Source organism: Choristoneura fumiferana, chromosome Z (genome assembly GCF_025370935.1).
Source record: "Choristoneura fumiferana chromosome Z, NRCan_CFum_1, whole genome shotgun sequence".
Lineage (NCBI taxonomy): Eukaryota > Metazoa > Arthropoda > Insecta > Lepidoptera > Tortricidae > Choristoneura > Choristoneura fumiferana.
Genome location: NC_133472.1, coordinates 38,667,390 through 38,685,500, shown reverse-complemented (window position 1 = coordinate 38,685,500; position 18,111 = coordinate 38,667,390). Strand labels below are relative to the sequence as shown.

General features: G+C 42.2%; 2 protein-coding genes and 1 non-coding gene across 3 annotated transcripts; 2 read left to right on the top strand and 1 right to left on the bottom strand.

Moving 5' to 3' along the window:
- The first annotated feature begins 122 nt into the window (after positions 1–122).
- On the top strand, positions 123–4,112 carry LOC141436468 (AMP deaminase 2-like). Its single transcript, XM_074099469.1, has 3 exons — positions 123–204; positions 2,669–2,806; positions 4,028–4,112. The coding sequence occupies exons 1-3, from the start codon at positions 154–156 to the stop codon at positions 4,034–4,036; spliced, it is 198 nt and encodes a 65-aa protein (XP_073955570.1). The 5' UTR covers positions 123–153; the 3' UTR covers positions 4,037–4,112.
- On the top strand, positions 3,838–3,909 carry TRNAD-GUC (transfer RNA aspartic acid (anticodon GUC)). Its single transcript has one exon. It is a non-coding gene; the product is annotated as a tRNA-Asp (tRNA).
- Positions 4,113–4,197: 85 nt separating the features above from the next.
- Positions 4,198–18,007, bottom strand: LOC141436477 (ribosome-releasing factor 2, mitochondrial-like). The gene is given in 15 exon segments (XM_074099481.1): positions 4,198–5,549; positions 6,681–6,827; positions 7,742–7,837; positions 9,164–9,281; positions 10,806–10,994; positions 10,996–11,051; positions 11,682–11,839; positions 12,266–12,451; positions 13,188–13,284; positions 13,794–14,008; positions 14,833–15,129; positions 16,358–16,546; positions 16,917–17,054; positions 17,586–17,714; positions 17,835–18,007. Coding segments are annotated over 15 exon segments (2,328 nt in total). The 5' UTR covers positions 17,986–18,007; the 3' UTR covers positions 4,198–5,387.
- Positions 18,008–18,111: the final 104 nt, after the last annotated feature.

Below are 18,111 nucleotides of genomic sequence, written 5' to 3'. Positions count from 1 at the left end.
AGGCTTCCGACATTGCACCCCTACCGGTTTGCCACCCTTGGTCCTACCTATGGTATATTTAGGGTCCAACTTAATACGGGTTAACCTTGGCAGCGAGCCGCTGATGGAGGAGTACACATCGCGGCCCAGGCGTGGAAGCTGAGCTCGTGCGACATGTGTGAGCTGGCGCGCAACTCTGTGCTCATGTCTGGCTTCTCGCACGAGGTAAAGTCTGCATATCATTATATCAGCCGTAGGACGTCCACTGCTGAACATAGACATCCCCATTTAGGCTTCCAGTTGCTTCGGTTGGAAGCGACCTGCATAAACCGTGTGTGGCGACTCCTAGCGCCATCTAGTGAGGAAATAGGCTGTTGAGGGAATAGGTGTTGGCGGAGTGCGCGGCCGCAGCACTCCGCCAACAAGCAGCCAGCTGGGCGCGGGATGCTGACGCGGCCGGCGCGAGCCGCCGCGCCGCGCCAGCCTCCTGCGCCGCCTAAGGCTATACTGAACCGAGCTACTTCGACGCCGAACAGGCCCTTGAGCACTAAAGTGGACGAGGAGGGGTTCATATTGGTGCAGAAGAAAAGCAAGGCTCGCAAGAAACCTTGTAAGAGTCTGTGTGGCTCTGCTGAACCGGATCCAGGCTCCGGGCTGAGGGCGGCCACACCGAATACGGCACTGTATGTGTCGCGTCTGCATCACACCGTCGCAGTCGCAGATGTGGTGGAATACGTCGCCGGAAGAGTGGATACACGCTAGGGTGTTCCAGCTGCAGTCGCGCCACTACGTGCACTTCAGCTCGTTTGTGTTGCGCTTGCCGCGGCTGCTGATGGGGACCATCGCGAGTGCTGCCTTCTGGCCGAAAGACGTCGTGTTCCGGCGGTACCGGGGCACCATGCCGCAGATGAATGCGACGTCGGGACGGTGACTCAACGGGGTCACGCCGTTTTTGTCACCAAATTAGTTTTAAATATTGATTATAAATATGTATGTTAGTCTGTAAGGTATTTATTGTATGGACCAAGTTGCCCGAAATAAATGAATTTATTATTATATTATTATTATTATTAAAATATAGAAACTCCGACCACGTGATACAGGCGGATCAAAGTTTCTCAACTTGGACGCATACGCATATACCAATAAATAAATATAACTTCCGTCGATGCTCTTCCATCGGACTTCAAACCGGCCTGGAGAGAGATCTTTCTCACGTGAACTGGCTTTAACTAGGCATCACAAACCTTGTGTTGACGAACTAAATTAAAAACACCGGATTTCAATGGTTTTGAACTATGTAATGAAAAATAAGGAAGTCAACAAGAGGATACCTATGCTGGCGTAACCAATCTGACAGAGCAACTGATTCTGAAGTTCAAATATCTCGTTTGCCCCTCTTGTATAAAAAAAGTGCTCCGTCAGATGGATTGCACCAGATTTAAATACAGAATTAACGTACATAATATTTGAAATTACAAACTGAAATATAGATGCACAGAAAAAACAGAAAAAATAAGACCATCACTGGGAATCGAACCCAGGTCCTCGTAATCCGTACCGCGTGCTATAAACGCTACACCACTGATGGTCACGGTACCGACACGAATTTCCCTATGCACCTCATATCTCAGCTTGTGTTTTTACTTAGTCACTTAAGCAGCGACGCTAGCGACATCTATGCCCGTAGTCCTCAAACTTTTTCGGCATTCCATTGGAACTAACCGCTCACCGGACAAGAAGATATCGTTTCTAAGCAATCAAATTAAGATTGGTTTTTTGAAATCTTTTTGTATTTTTTATTTCAATTCCAAATTTTTTACTTTTACGGTCATCCCGTAAAACGTATTGAAATTACAAACTGAAAATATAGATGCACAGAAAAAACAGAAAAATAAGACCATCACTGGGAATCGAACCCAGGTCCTCGGTAATCCGTACATCTATATTTCAGTTTGTAATTTTCAAATACGGTTTTACGGGATGACCGTAAAAGTAAAAATTTGGAATTGAAATAAAAAATACAAAAAGATTCCAAAAAACAATCTTAATTTGATTGCTTAGAAACGATATCTCTTGTCCGGGTGAGCGGTTAGTTCCAATGGAATGCCGAAAAAGTTTGAGGACTACGGCATAGATGTCGCTAGCGTCGCTGCTTAAGTGACTAAGTAAGAAAACAAGCTGAGATATGAGGTGCATAGGGAAATTCGTGTCGGTACCGTTGACCATCAGTGGTGTAGCGGTATAGCACGCGGTACGGATTACCGAGGACCTGGGTTCGATTCCCAGTGATGGTCTTATTTTTCTGTTTTTTCTGTGCATCTATATTTCAGTTTGTAATTTCAAATACGGTTTTACGGGATGACCGTAAAAGTAAAAAATTTGGAATGAAATAAAAAATACAAAAAGATTCCAAAAAACCAATCTTAAAGTACATAATAATTACCAAGGAAGCTTTGTCCCAGCCAGTCGCCAACAGTTAGGCAGCCCGCAGACTTACAATTTCAACCAACTAAATTGCACTGTATACCAATAGACCATATGCAGTAACTTAATGATAGCCTGCACATTTTAACCAACTAAATTACTACTGTATTGGTATGTTGGCCAGCTTGAAATTGTAAGTCTGCGGCAGCTCTTATTTTAGTCTCCCGAGATGAGTGCCCCACGGCATCGTCTGCTGTTCCAGCTGAAGCAGCACTGGCTGGGCGCCGACTACGCTCGCGAGGGCCCGGCCGGCAACGACATCACGCGCACCAACGTGCCCGACGTGCGGCTCTCCTTCCGACACGACACGCTGCTCGACGAGCTCGATAACATATTCCGGGTAACGCCGACTTTGATACTAAAGCCAAAGTGAAACAAAATTAGGCTGCGTTTCTGCCAGAGATGATGAGAGTATCGAAAATACAAACTGAGACATGGATGCACAGAAAAAACAAAAAAGAGACCAGCGCTGGGAATCGAACCCAGGTCCTCAGCAATCCGTGCTGCGTGCTATAACCCCTACACCACCGCTGGACAGGAATCTAGACACGAATTTTCCCATGCATACATATCTCAGGTTGCTTATTTCTACTACGCTACTTATGCAGCAGCACTAGCGACATCTATGTTCCGCTCTCATCGAGAGACGTCACACTCTTTCGGAACCAACCGCTCACCCAGACAAGAGATGTCGCTACTAAGCAATCTAATTATGATTGTTTTTTTGGAGTCTTTTTGTATTTTTTATTTCAACTCCAAATTGGTTACTTTTACGGGTATCCCGTGAAACCATATCGAAATTATGGTTTCCGATATGGCTTTCACGGATACCCGTAAAAGTAAAAAATTTGGAGTTGAAATAAAAAATACAAAAAGACTCCAAAAAACCAATCATGATGATGAGAGTAGCTGTGTGAGCGTGAGGATGCGTAGCGAGGATGTGGAAAGTTGAGACTGTTTCCACTATAGATGTGTGAGGCAGGCCAGGCTATCTCAGGTAGCTGAGCGCTGCGATGATGCGTAGCAAGAGCGTGTAGCGTACTCTTTTAAAATAAGCGAGCGCTGCGAGCGGGGTAGTGTGGTGAGGTTGACGCATATATTGAAGAAATGCGACAGGAAATTGGTAGCGATTGAAACGCTCGTAGAGGCTATCTAAATGTATGTTTCGCCTAATTAATATCTATAGGTACCTACTCTGCTGAAATGATAAAAATAAATCTGTACCTACCTACTTACGTGTGATATGTTTTTAATAAATCCTTGTTCATATCTTCACACTTGTGTCGTCGTAGTTTCTATTATCATCAATTTCGACAGTATTCTTATCAAGTTTGCACCTACTTATGATTGATTTCAACTCCAAGTACAACATCTTCGGTAGTATAGTGGTAAGTATCCCCGCCTGTCACGCGGGAGACCGGGGTTCGATTCCCCGCCGGAGAGATTCTTTTGAAACTTTTTATTTTAGCGGTAATTTCAACATGATAATCTACAATTATTTATGTTCTATACGTATTAAGAATGAGGAGAAAATTAACTGTTTTCTATTTGTATTTAACAGGGTGCATAAGGAATCAAGGAGAGAAAAAAAAACAGCAATATTGTTTACCCTAGTAAACAATCGTATTTTGGCGCTCCTGTAGTTTCCCGCATCTTAAATGCATAAAGTTTTGTTTTGATTAAAATTAAAACATTGTTTGGGTAGTTTATTCTATGAAATGAAATGAAATATTTATTTTATCCAGTTTATTCAACGTGTACTCAACCACAGCTTTCAACAATATAATGTTAATAATACGAATAAAGTGCTACAATCACTTGTACAGTCATTCATTTATTTTACAAGCGTGAATCACATCGATAGAATCTCTGAAAAATTATAGGTGTACAGTCGAGTTCATAAATTTATGAGCAAAAATTTTATCAAAAATATCTGTACACGACTCTATTGTTAACGGCATAGAAGCGTGTTCAGCTATTTTTGGTCAAATATTTGCTCATAAGTTTATGCACTCAACTGTAGGTATTAATATCTGCCGGCCCTAGAAATAGAGTCGTATCAGATATTGTGTTGTGTCAGATATTGTTGCTGCCGAGTGTACGAAATAGCGAGGGTTACGTGGTCAAACTCGATAAGTCAAAATAATAACTGTTGAAAAAAAGAACACAAAAAGTTTCAATTCGAAGTTTTTACGAATTATTAGATCAAGTTATTGGGTTTGAATTAAACGAGGCCACCACATCCTTCATAAATATCACATTTTTGACGTAAAGTGCTTAAACATAGTTCTTGCTTTGATTTGTATCTATTATAATTATAAATTATACTATCTTTTGCCCGCGGTTTCGCTCGCGTGGAATTCGGTTATCGCGCGCTATTCCCTCGGGAAATGTGCATTTTTTTGGGATAAAAAGTAGCCTATGTCACTCTCTGGCCCATAAATTATCTCTGTGCCAAAAATCACGTCGATCCGTCGCTCCGTTTCGACGCGAAAGACGGACAAACATACAAACACACACAATTTCCTATTTACAATATTAGTATGGATTAATAATAGATACAATCAATATTTTATCTAAATATTTAATACATAGATTGATCTAAAATCCAGAAAATTACTGAAACGAGGCGAGTCGAACCGTGTAATTTTTATAATTTTATCAAATATGACCCACCCACGAGAGCTTGTTATATTATAACAACTATGGAGTTTGTAGGTAGTGTTGTATATATTTATTTTATTACTACTTGTGTACAGTCGAACAAATTGAACCACGACTCAGGGTGGAACCTGTGTGCTACTAATGTCATGTTGACATCTCATACTCTTGTCAAGGAAATCATTGTGAAATTGATTATCGAAAAGTTCCACCCTGGATCATGATTCAATTTATTCGACTGTACAACACCCAAGATTCCACTAGAACCCCGTAACACTCTTAACGGCCTTTTCCTCGTCATGCGGCGACATCTGCCGGTTGGAGTGGAACTCCATCGTGAAGGACGCCAGTCCTGAGCTCAGGGAGCGCAGCGTCGACGAATAACCCAGCAGCTCCGAGAGGGGGGTTATGCTGTCTATCACCTGGAAAAACGATCAAAAAATTAACTACTTTAGTCATCATTGTCATCAAAAGTGCCATAGGATATTTTTTATTCCTAATTTCGAACATTTCAATATAGTCATATTACTACTGAATCAAAACATCAAATTTGTCTAGGGATAAGGAAAATACAAACTGAGACATGGATGCACAGTAAAACCAGAAAAAGAGACCAGCACTGGGAATCGAACCCAGGTCCTCAGCAATCCGTGCTGCGTGCTATAACCCACACCACCGCTGGACAGGAATCTAGACACGAAATTTTTCCTATGCATACATATCTCAGTTGCTTATTTCTACTACGCTACTTATGCAGCAGCACTAGCGACATCTATGTTCCGCTCTCATCGGAGACGTCACACTCTTTCGGAACCAACCGCTCACCAGACAAGAGATGTCGCTATAAAGCAATCTAATTATGATTGTTTTTTGGAGTCTTTTTGTATTTTTTATTTCAACTCCAAATTTGTTACTTTAACGGGTATCCGTGAAACCATATCGAGCTAAGCTATCCGTGCTGCGTGCTATACCCCTAACCACTGCTGGACAGGAATGTAGACACGACCACTGCTGGACAGGAACCTAGACAATTTTTCCTATGCATACATATCTCAGGTTGCTTATTTCTACTATGCTACTTAAGCAGCAGCACTAGCGACATCTATGTTTCGTCGAGAGACGTCACACTCTTTCGGAACTAACCGCTCACCCAGACAAGAGATGTCCATCCATCCATCCCAGCCTATATACGTCCCACTGCTGGGCAGAGGCCTCCTCTCAGAACAAGAGGGCTTGGGCCATAGTTCCCACGCGGGCCCAGTGCGGATTGGAAACTTCACACGCACCATTGAATTGCTTCGCAGGTTTGTGCTGCTTTCCTCACGATGTTTTCCTTCACCGCAAAGCTCGTGGTAAATTTCAAATGTAACTCCGCACATGAATTTCGAAAATTCAGAGGTGCGAGCCGAGGTTTGAACCCACGACCCTCTGCTTGAGAGGCGATAGGTCAAACCACTAGGCCACCACGGCTCAAGAGATGTCGCTACTAAGCAATCAAATTAATTTAATCAAAGTAACACCTGCAACATTGGTGCAGCAGGTCGGGGACTGACCTTATTCCTCGCTCGTATATTAATGGCTAGTATGTCGGCGCGGCGCCGCGTGAGGTCGGCCAGCACGCGCGCCGAGTGGCTCTCGGGACACACCACCTGGAGCAGCATCACGGGCTCCAAAAGCATCGCTTCTGCTTCTTCGAACACCTGAGGAAACGATACATACCGACGGTTGAAAGGAGAAATTGACTAAGCGACAAAGGGTGCCAACGGAACCCTATTACTGAGACTCCGCCGTCTATCTGTCTGTCTGTCCGTCTGTCTGTCACAGGGCTCTATCTCTTGAGCCGTGATAGCTGGCACTTGAAATTTTAACAGATTATGTATTACTGTGGCCGCTATAACAACAAACACTAAAAACAAAATAAATTAAATATTTAAGGGGGGCTCCCATACAACAAATTTGATTTTTGCCGTTTTTTGCTCGATATTAATAACGGCAACAGGTAAACGCTTGAAATATTCACAGAGTATTTAGTAGTATAATCACTTTAAAAATAAATAATTCAATTAAAATAAAATAAATATTTAAGGGGGGCTCCCATACAACAAACTTTTTTTTTTTGCTAATGTCTAATGTTGTATAGGTTATGGTACGGAACCCTGCGTGCGCGAGACCGACTCGCACTTGGCCGGTTTTTTTAATATACTGAGTCATATATACATGTTCGGAATTATTAAATTTTTCTCTGTCGTTTCAGCTATCTCTCAAAATTTTCATAACAATGTCGCTAGTCAATTCCTCCTTTCAACCGTACGTTCTTTAGGGATTGTTCCCAGTTACAGTTTCCCATGTGCGAGAATGTGTTCCGAGGATTATTTAATGGACCAATAGGAATGCTTCATTTACCACGCCTCGCTCCGCTCAAGTGTTTCTACCAGAGCAATGCTCTGCGAGGATAGAAAAATGAAGCGATTCGATTGGTTCATGAAAAACACATTTCTCGCAAGACACCCTGGCACATTATTGGTAGAAACTCAGCTTAAATATCTGGAATCGCTGTGTTGTGGCCATTTGCCATCACAAGTTACCTTTCGCATGCGAAACGCGTGTAACCAACCTTTCTCAAACACTGAACGACGGTGGCGCTGACCACGGAGTCCGACGTGCCGCGACCAACCTCGAACCAGTGCAGGCACACTTGCACATCCACCATCTAACAACAATACACTCATTGACTCATTACAATGAACTATAGTTGGACCACAAATATAAGTTACACCCCATACATCTCTGTATTTTTTATGTAATTTTTATTTTTAATTCATATATTTTTTTATTAATTTAAGTACCATGTTACCTTTTGTAGTTAAGTTTATTGTAATTAACACATGTATTTTATTTTGAAAAATGACCTCCTGCCAAGTTTCTTGCGGCGCATTCTTCTTGGCAATGATGGTCTTTCCGAAAGCGCTGGTAGTATAAAAAAGCCCTTTGTAGCCTACTTACAGAAGAAACGTTTTGAATATTTTTTTCAAACTGCGCCCGCGCAGACTAGTGCTAACAAATGCCGAATTAAATCGAATGTAAGCACCAAAGCAATAAAAGCCTTATTGCGTTACGCGCAATGTCGAATACGCTATGTCAGGTAAACAATTGACTTGGTAACGAGTGGCCCGAACAAAATGGTGGTTACGGAATAGCAAGCGAACATTTGACCAATGGCTGCTCACAATACGGTATTTGACTATTTTGTAATAGTTTTATAAATTAAAACTACACAATGCCTGTTATCGAATAGAAAACAATTTTTTTTAAGCTACCTTTACAAATAACAAAGTTATAAAGGTTTTGAATTCAAGATTAGACAGAGAAAGACATACTGGCATGTGACGTCACACGCCAGTACCGCCATACTTGCTGCATAGAGACAAGCGTTTGAGTAAGAGACAGGTATATAGATTTTTCAAAAAATCACTATAAATCTAATTTTCAACCGATTTAAATTTCTCTTCGCTAAACACTATCTGTTAATCTATATTTTCATAATAATATAAGATATGGCAAAATCAGAAGTTGTCAAATACCGTATTTTACCCGCGCAAACGTACTGCCTTATTATTGGCTAAAATCACAGATATAGATTACACTAGATAAAGCAAACACCACAATCTGTATGAAAACCACCGTGTCACTTTTTATATCTACTGTGACGTCTCAAAAGCGAATTAGCTCTCTGAATTCCCGATGTCCGCGCAAAATCGATTCAAATGCGCCGCCCGCCCGTGCCGTGGGGCTCGAGTCAGTCACTAGTCATGATTAGTCAGTTAGCGGTCAGTCTTTGTATGGGTTCAAAAATGCTCACTGCGCGCAGTACCTACATCGTTCTAACTTATATTTATGGTACAACTGTATAACGTTTAACCTTGCTGTCTAAGTAACACACGTGTATTCATGCAGAACCCGCGTTACATTATATATTATATCACACAAACACTTCCAAAATTTCGAAAGAACAGTTTTGAAATGAGTTGTCACTCACCGGGCAACCGAGCTTGGGTCCGTGCAGCAGTGCCGTGTGGACGCCTTGTCTGATGGCCGCCAGGTTTCGTGGGTGCAAGTGAGATAGATTAGCTGCACTCTCTGCTGACTTATCCATCCTGAAATTAAAATTGTTTACACAGTTAAATCACACAATCAAGAATTCCACAAGTTCCATTTCGTCAGGTGACAAGCAAAAGATAGTAACTGCAAAATAAAGATTAGTTGGAAAATTAACCTTAAAAATGCATAATTTTGATTAGCCTTCTTTTTATGACTGGATGGCAAACGAGCAAATGGGTCACCACCGCTCACCACCGCTCATAAACATCTGCAACACCAGGGTTATTGCAGATGCGTTGCCAACCTAGAGGCCAAAGATGGGATAACTCAAGTGCCAGTAATTTCACCGGCTGTCTTACTCTCCACCCCGAAACACAACAGTGCAAGCACTGCTGCTTCACGGTAGGATTAGCGAGCAAGATGGTGGTAGCAATCCTGCAAGATTAGTGGAATGTTAACCTTACAATGCTATGCATAAGTTTGATTAGCCTTCTTGACTTTATGTGGTAATAAGTGGCTTTTGCTTGTCACCCGACGATTTGATATGGTATAAAAACCGGTGGGCGACTGGAGTAAGAACAGAACAACAGTAAGTATAGGCTGGGATGATGACGATGCTGATGGAAAATAAATGAAAGCCAGGGCCGTGTCCGGTTTCAGAATAGGACGGACCCATCTTTTCCCGTGGGTGTCGCAAAAGGCGTCAAGCCGCAATTAGACCTGCAAGAAAAATTGTGCAAGTTGCATTACATTGCGGCGCTCGATTGACCACTATAAACTCGTTGGCTTTACGGCCTCGCAGTGTAATGCAACTTGCACGATTTTTCTTGCAAGTCTAAATTCGGCTTAAGTGTCGGCAGCAGCACTCTATACCCAGCTACGAATTCGGAACCGCGCTGTGGAACACAACGTAAAACACTAACGACACTATTCTCCCAAGAATGTCGTCATTATCAGTACTGACTCTTAACCGACGACCAAACATTACGTCAAGAGGGAAATAAAAAATCAAGGTTCTCACAAAATCTTAAGCCACTAAACTCAACTTGACAATTTGCACTGCCGCTTCCCACAACCCACTAAACTAAGGTGAAGGCAGCGTATCTTAGACAGTTATAATTAATAGCTAGAATAGTATATGCACAAAGAAACGCACAGTATCAATGTGCATTCGAGACCCCATCCTACCACCACCACCACCTCCCACCTAAAATAAAAAACTAAAAATAATAAATAAAAAAGCATGACAGTTACTTTCTCCTCTTCTAATAGCGGTTACACACTACATCCGACACTAATCTAAATTAACCCGACACGCGTCCTAGAGACTACATTAGTCCCTAACTTTTTTGTGCGGGAAATGTCTAGAGACTACCAGTAGTCGTGACGGGTTGATGAAAATACCGTCCGGAGTAGTCGTAGAATTACATATTTGATATTTGTATGGCCCCTTCATTCGATTTCTCCTCGATCTAGTGCGTACACTATCATACAAATAGTTTTCAGACTACTCCGACCCGTATTTTCACGCTCCAAGCTTACTATATTATTTTCAAAATAAAACAAGACTACCCACTGACCTTAATACCTTATCAGCAGCCACGCCTCTCATATTCTTGGCTGACATGGTCACTTTAACCTGCTGCCTCGCGCCGCCAATCTTCCGGTCCACAGCCAGCGTGTGCTTACCACTACCGACCAGCGCCTCTCTGTAAGCGATCTGGAGCGGGCCCAGCTCCACGTCGATTTTGTATTCACGGACGATCCTCTTTTATTATCTCGAGATGGAGCTCGCCCATACCTGAAAGTATTGTGAAAATGTAAAACTTTGTTTTTCCAAGAAACATTTAGTGTTAATAACCACCTGGACTACTTTTGGCCACAGATATATTGAAAATTGGAACAGAAGTTAGAATTTCATGGCTGGCAGTGATGGAGATACCAATTGAATAGTGTAATTTAGTACCGCGTCAACAGTTTCCTTTATGCTGGCAAGTAAAGCATTGGGCAGAAGAAAAACAAAGCCAGTAATGCGACTTTTATCAGCACAATCGTATCCCAGGGTGGCACCTTGTCTTAATCAATTTCGCTATGATTTCTTTGGCAAATGTATAGAATGTCAATATGACTCAGTAGCACAAAGGTTCCACCTTGGTGCGCGATTCAGTTTCTTTGACTGAACTAGACATCGCCCGTGCTTATGAATACGACTATATCTCTTCTTCTTAAATTTAAGAGCTATGCTCTTGTCGGTGGAGTAATCGCCACTCCGCACGCGACTAATATCTATCTCTGTTTAATACAAACTTCAGAAAGAAGCGTGCTAGAGAAGGACACCCAACCCCACATTTGTTCCGGTTAGGAAAAATCGTAGTTCCATTACTGACAAGAAGTCATATTTCAGTCAGTAATCCTAGCACATGGCTACCACTGGATATCAGTGATACCCTGAATACTGACCTGCAGCACGAGCTGCCTGCGTCGTCGTCGGCGATGACGCGCAGACTGGGGTCCTCGCGCCGCAGCTCGTCCAGGGCTGTCTCGAGCGCGCTCTGGAACGCCGCGCTCGGCGGCTCGATGGAGCACAGGAACACTGGCTCGGGGACTGTCGTGCCTGAGACACAGGAATTATCCTAGTTCAGGCAAACGTCTTACATAGATTTTAAGTGAAATATTGTATATTTTTTATTTCAATTCCAAATTTTTACTTTTACGGTCATCCCGTAAAACCGAAATTGAAATTGGATTACCGAAGGACCTGGGTTCGATTCCCAGTGATGGTCTTATTTTTCTGTTTTTTCTGTGCATCTATATTTCAGTTAGTATTTTCAATTTCGGTTTTACGGATGACCGTAAAAATAAAAATTTGGAATTGAAATAAAAAAAAAAAAATACAAAAAGATCCAAAAACCAATCTTAATTTGTCTAATATGCCCTATTATAAATAGGCACGTCTAAATAAACAAAAACACAAGATTAAAGTAATTAGGTTTTTCTTAGCTCAAAAAAATTTAGCATGACCCCCAACACGAACACCTACCGATGCCAAGCAGCACGTCAGCCGTGTCCTCAGCGGCGGGTTCGCCGAGCGCCGCCAGCCGCGGGCGCGCGCTCGGCGGCGTCACGCGCTCAGCGAAGGCCGGCTCCCGCAGCGACGACACCAGCCTCGACTTAGCGCGGTTCGCCGCCGCCTGCGTTGATGTCACTAGATCGCCTGTCATGTTGCCTGGAAATAATAGTACACTGCAGAGGCGGGAAAGAAAGTCTCGCAGGCGAAGTATGTATAGACAGCACGGCTCACACGGCGATTTTATTTTCCACTACAAGTAGATGTCTGGGGCCCCCTAGTGTGCTATTCCACTACACGTGCCGCATGCGAGTGAATACGAGTTATGCGATGGACAGAGAGGTACGATTCTTATGCCTTAACGTCACTTTTGTACGGCTTCTATACTTTACTTACTCTGTGATATAGATAGGGTAGGTACGAGGTTCATGTATAGTCACCAGCACCAATATCTGACACAACAAGCATGCATAAATATCTGATACGACTCTATTTCTAGGGCCGGAAGGACGTGTCAGATACTTTTGCACGTTCCGTTGTGGCAGATATTAATGGTGACTGTACATTTAAAGCAGGTTATATGACACATGTTTTTTTTTTACTGCCCGAGATACTAAGCTAGACCCGATGATGGGAATTCACTGCACACCGAACATGCTCACTTTTTGTTGACTGTTTTTATGGTGGCACTCTTTAATACGTCGCCCAGTGTCAAAATATCGAGCTAAGTTTTGGGAAATCACGAATTTTTTCCCTGACTTTTTGGATTTCTAGCAAATTCCCTGATTTTCCTTGAACACCTGAGCTTCCTTGACTTTCCAGAAAGTGGACACCTTGATTGTATTGTCTGATGTGTTGTATTGACCGGCTATTTAAAGCGTTGTCCGCACTCAGCTGGTTACCTTGAGGGCGCTAACGACCGCGATGCTGCCGGCGCCGACTCGCTCCACCGGCTTGTATTCGTCTGCTAACGCCACGTACAGCAAGCCTGTCTAAACCAATCACATATCTGAGTCGAACAAATAAATCTTTCAAGTAAAATCATTTTATACATTATAAATATAATATATACATATATCACATAATATTTTTATCTATTATGTACATAAATCCCTATTTCTCTTGGTCACGGCGTAACTTGAGAACTACTTTACCGATTTAATTTTTATTTTTTTAGTACTTCAGTTTAGATAATCTTTATTACTAATAGGTTATAATACTAATAGGTAAAAGAACATATAATAAAGTTCACTTAAAATGAGATGACAGGGTTTTAATTTAGACTTAGTTTTATATCCAGCAATTCACTAGACTTCACCTTATAGTTTCACTTGTAAGAGAAAAAATATAAAAGTAATATAGGACACACCGTAAGCTAGGGACATGAAACTGTCACAGCGTTTATTCAAAGAAACAGCAGATTTAGGTATAAACGGTTAAAAAACGCTTGAGCATGCAACATCTAGCTTTAGAAACAATCCAGGTTCTATATAAAACTTACCTGTTCAGTCCTGTCCTGTCCCAGGTTATAGATCTTCTGTCCTTTACAAATCTCTCCGCTATACAGCCTCAGGAACGTGAGCACGCCTCTCTGATCATCATGCTGCACTTTGAATGCGCGCGCAGCTAAGTCCCCCTCAAAGCAACCGTACAAGCTGTTGCACTCTAGCGGAGAAGGCAAGTACGACACTATCCCATCCATAAGAGTCTGAACACCTAAAAAAACAATTAAACCAACTTATTATTTCAATAAAAAATTACCAAGATTTCCATACCTATCGACACGGTATCGGTTTTAGCCAAACAAATAATGCTTTATGTACACGCAATAAGAGCGATAAAGACGAGATGTGGGAGGATGCGTGGCGAGTAATGTGTTTAGTCACGAACCAATAGTAACGTTTCATTTACCTATTCTCGCTGCACTGAGCTGCTTCCACCAGAGCTGTTCTATGCGAGAAGGTAAATCAAGCATTTTTATGCCAGTCCTTTTATGCGTGCAACCTGTGGATTAGCTATACCCAAAAGTCAATCAGCGCCCTACGCGTGCAATATAATAACATACTCAGGATGCTGTTGGGGTTGCCAAAATACTGTAGCGCCTCTGGTATGTTTGCTGAGACGAAAGTAGATGGCTTTCATGCCATCTTGCGCAAGCGAGCTGCCTCCTTAATGAGGCGTACTCATAGCAATGCCAACAGTATCCTGGGTGTGATAGCGAGTAGGTTGGATTGTCCCTTTGCTAAGCACTGGAACAGTTTGCATGTTATCACGTAGGTTATAATTTTAATTTTAATACTAAACATAATTTAAGTACTAAACTAACACATTTTTGTATTTTTTATGGAACCAAGTTTTCCGAAATAAATGTTTATTATTATTATTATTATTATTGGTTCTTGGCAAACAAATTGCCCGTAACGCATCCTCGCACATCTCTAATAGAAACACAGCCCAAGACTTGTGTAATGTGTAGGTATACAATTATTTAGTCATGTGGGTAGTTTGCCCTCTTATTTTAAACATGCACTTTTTCCTACCTATGTTCTTGTAAGAACTTCCGCATAACACTGGGAACGCCTCCATTTTTAGAGTGCACCTTCTGATCGCAGCCTTAATCTCTTCGCTGTTTAAATTGTCCAATGACTCTTGTTGTATGATGGTGTCTGCTAAGGTATCGTCGAGGGAGGAGAGGTCGTCGATCAGTTGCGTGTGGCTGGCAGAGGCGGCTTCCCACCGGACGCCATCTTCTTTCTCTGTCAGCTTCCGCCGCGTCAGATTCTGGCCGCGGCCTTGCGTCCAGATGATTTCTTCTTTGGTTATTATGTCGATTAGACCTGTAATAAAACACTAGCAGATTTAGATATTACTCAGTATGTAATAATAGTAACACTCACCAGCAGACGTAGGTATCACTCACCAACAGATGTAGGTATCAATTATCAACAGATGTAGGTATCACTCACCAGTAGATGTAGGTATCACTCACCAGCAGATATAGGTATCACTCACCAGCAGATATAGGTATCACTCACCAGTAGATGTCGGTATCACTCACCAGCAGATATAGGTATCACTCACCAGCAGATATAGGTATCACTCACCAGCAGATATAGGTATCACTCACCAGCAGATATAGGTATCACTCACCAGTAGATGTAGGTATCACTCACCAGTAGATGTAGGTATATCACTCACCAGCAGATATAGGTATCACTCACCAGCAGATATAGGTATCACTCACCAGCAGATGTAGGTATCACTCACCAGCAGATATAGGTATCACTCACCAGTAGATGTAGGTATCACTCACCAGTAGATGTAGGTATCACTCACCAGCAGATATAGGTATCACTCACCAGCATATATAAGTATACTCACCAGTAGATGAAGGTATCACTCACCAGTAGATGTAGGTATCACTCACCAGCAGTTATAGGTATCACTCACCAGTAGATGTAGGTATCACTCACCAGTAGATGTAGGTATCACTCACCAGCAGATATATGTAGGTATTACTCACCAACAGCGTTTAAGTCATCAAGAGATGTAGGTGTAGCTCACCAGCAGCATGAAAGTAAAATTCGCCAACAGATGTGGATATAACTCACCAACAGATGTAGGTATCAATTATCAACTGATGTAGGTATCACTCACCAGTAGATGTAGGTATCACTCACCAGCAGATATAGGTATCACTCACCAACAGATATAGGTATTACTCACCAACCGATGTAAGTATTATTTACCAACGGATGTAGGTATAACTCACCAACAGCGTATAACTCATGAAGAGATGTAAGTGTAACTCACCAGCAGATGTAGGTAAAATTCGCCAACAGATGTGGATATAACTCACCAGCAGATGTAGGTATCACTCATCAAGAGATGAAGGTGTAGCTCACCAGCAGATGTAGGTAAAACTCGCCAACAGATGTGGATATAACTCCCAACAGATGTAGGTATAACTCATCAAGAGATTTAGGTGTAACTCACTAGCAGATGTAGGTAAAACTCGCCAACAGATGTGGATATAACTCACCAATAAATGACAGTAGCACTCACCAACTAGCCTCCCCTCGTATAACACGGGCTGGTGAAGCGCGAGCGGCGTGACTTGCAGCTTGTCTCGCACAGATTCCACGCAGAGGGGGGCGCTGGCGTCGCTACGGTCCATCTTGTTGAGGTACAGGAGACGCGGCACGCGGTGGCCGCTCGCCTGCCGCCATACCGTCAGGGTTTGAGCTTCTACGCCTGATGTAATATGTTATCATGAAATTTAGAGCTGCATGAAGCGCGAAGAATGTCGCACAATGACTTGTCACTGCTATGTGTGGCTATTGTTCACACATAAATATACGAATTGTAGATACTCCTCTTAAGTCCTGACTTTTTATAACAGATAAACTTATAAAGAGTTATATGATACAATACAATACTTATTGGTTGAGACTGAAGTGGAAATCACCAGTTTTGTTTTAAAAAAAATCTCTGAGGGTCTTTGGCTGACATGATTGTAGGTACATTCAGCTTTTATCCTGTTGACTTTCACTTTATCAAGTATGCAGAGCTTAGGAGGTTAATGATGCTGTGTGGGTGGCATGATGAAGCAGATTGCAATTACCAGCTGAGGCATCTAACACAACCACAGCTCCGTCCAGCACAGCTAGGCTCTGCTCCACCTCCATTGTGAAGTCAATGTGTCCCGGCGTGTCTATCAGGTTGATCTGGTTGCCGTGCCATGGAAATGATACAGCGGCAGCTGGAATTATAAACAGTAATCCTTAATGGTATCTTGAAAATGGTCATTTAAACAGTGTGTGATGGAGGAATTGGCATGAGGGAGGATTTAGGTAGGGAGTGAGACGCAGTGATTCCAATACTATAACAAAGCTTAAAGACACCAAATATATCAGCCTCATGGGAAGCCACAGAAAACTACATTAAATATTGTCTAGTAAGCCTTTCCCACTCTACACATTAAATTTATCCATGTATCAAATATATTCTCGACATTTATAAAAGTAGTGAACTTGGCTGTCATTTGGAGACCTTCAAAAGGCCTATTGCAAGGCCGCAATGCACCCGCAGTCCTAATAATGCTGTAGGTGTCCATGGGCGGCAGTGATCAGTTACCATCAGGTGACCCGCCTGCTCGTTTGCCAGTTGTTTGATAAAAAAAATTTGGATGCATTATTATTAATATAGTCTATTTCGAACTTTTGTCCCCGACCATAACCTCTGCCTGGAGAGAGATCCTCTCTATTGAGGCCTGTGTCATCAAAGTACTCACAAGTGATAGTGATGCCCCGCTGTCGTTCTTGTTCCATGTAGTCGGTGACCGTGTTGCCGTGGTGCACCTCTCCCATCGAGCGGATCGTTCCCGAGTAGAACAGCATGCGCTCTGTTGTCGTTGTCTTGCCTATAAATATCAACTTGAGGTCTAAATAATGTTTATAAAAGTACGAAGCGATAAAGTCATAGTATTGATTATAATGCGTTTACTCCAACTTATTTCAGATTGTTTTGAATAAATTCTAACCTGCATCGATGTGTGCCAAAATACCAATGTTGCGGATTTTTTCAATGTTTGCCTTGCTGTCCGTTTCCGCTGTACAGAAGCGTCGTAACTGTACATTTTTCAAAAGTTTTCTGTAATAATTTACGAAACAAAAGGTTCTCATTTCGGCCATTCCTGCCTGAAAACTTGAAATATTTGTCAATTTTGACAGTTGTTTTGACAGTCAGCTGATTCACGTTGTTTTAAAATAATGGTAGGAAAAAGCACAGATCGCTTAATATTCAGCCACTTGCTTTGA

Coding starts and splice junctions, on each gene's coding strand:
- LOC141436468 (XM_074099469.1), top strand. CDS start 154: ATGTGTGAGCTGGCGCGCAACTCTGTGCTCATGTCTGGCTTCTCGCAC. Junction 205..2,668: donor TGTCTGGCTTCTCGCACGAG/GTAAAGTCTGCA, acceptor CTGCTGTTCCAG/CTGAAGCAGCACTGGCTGGG.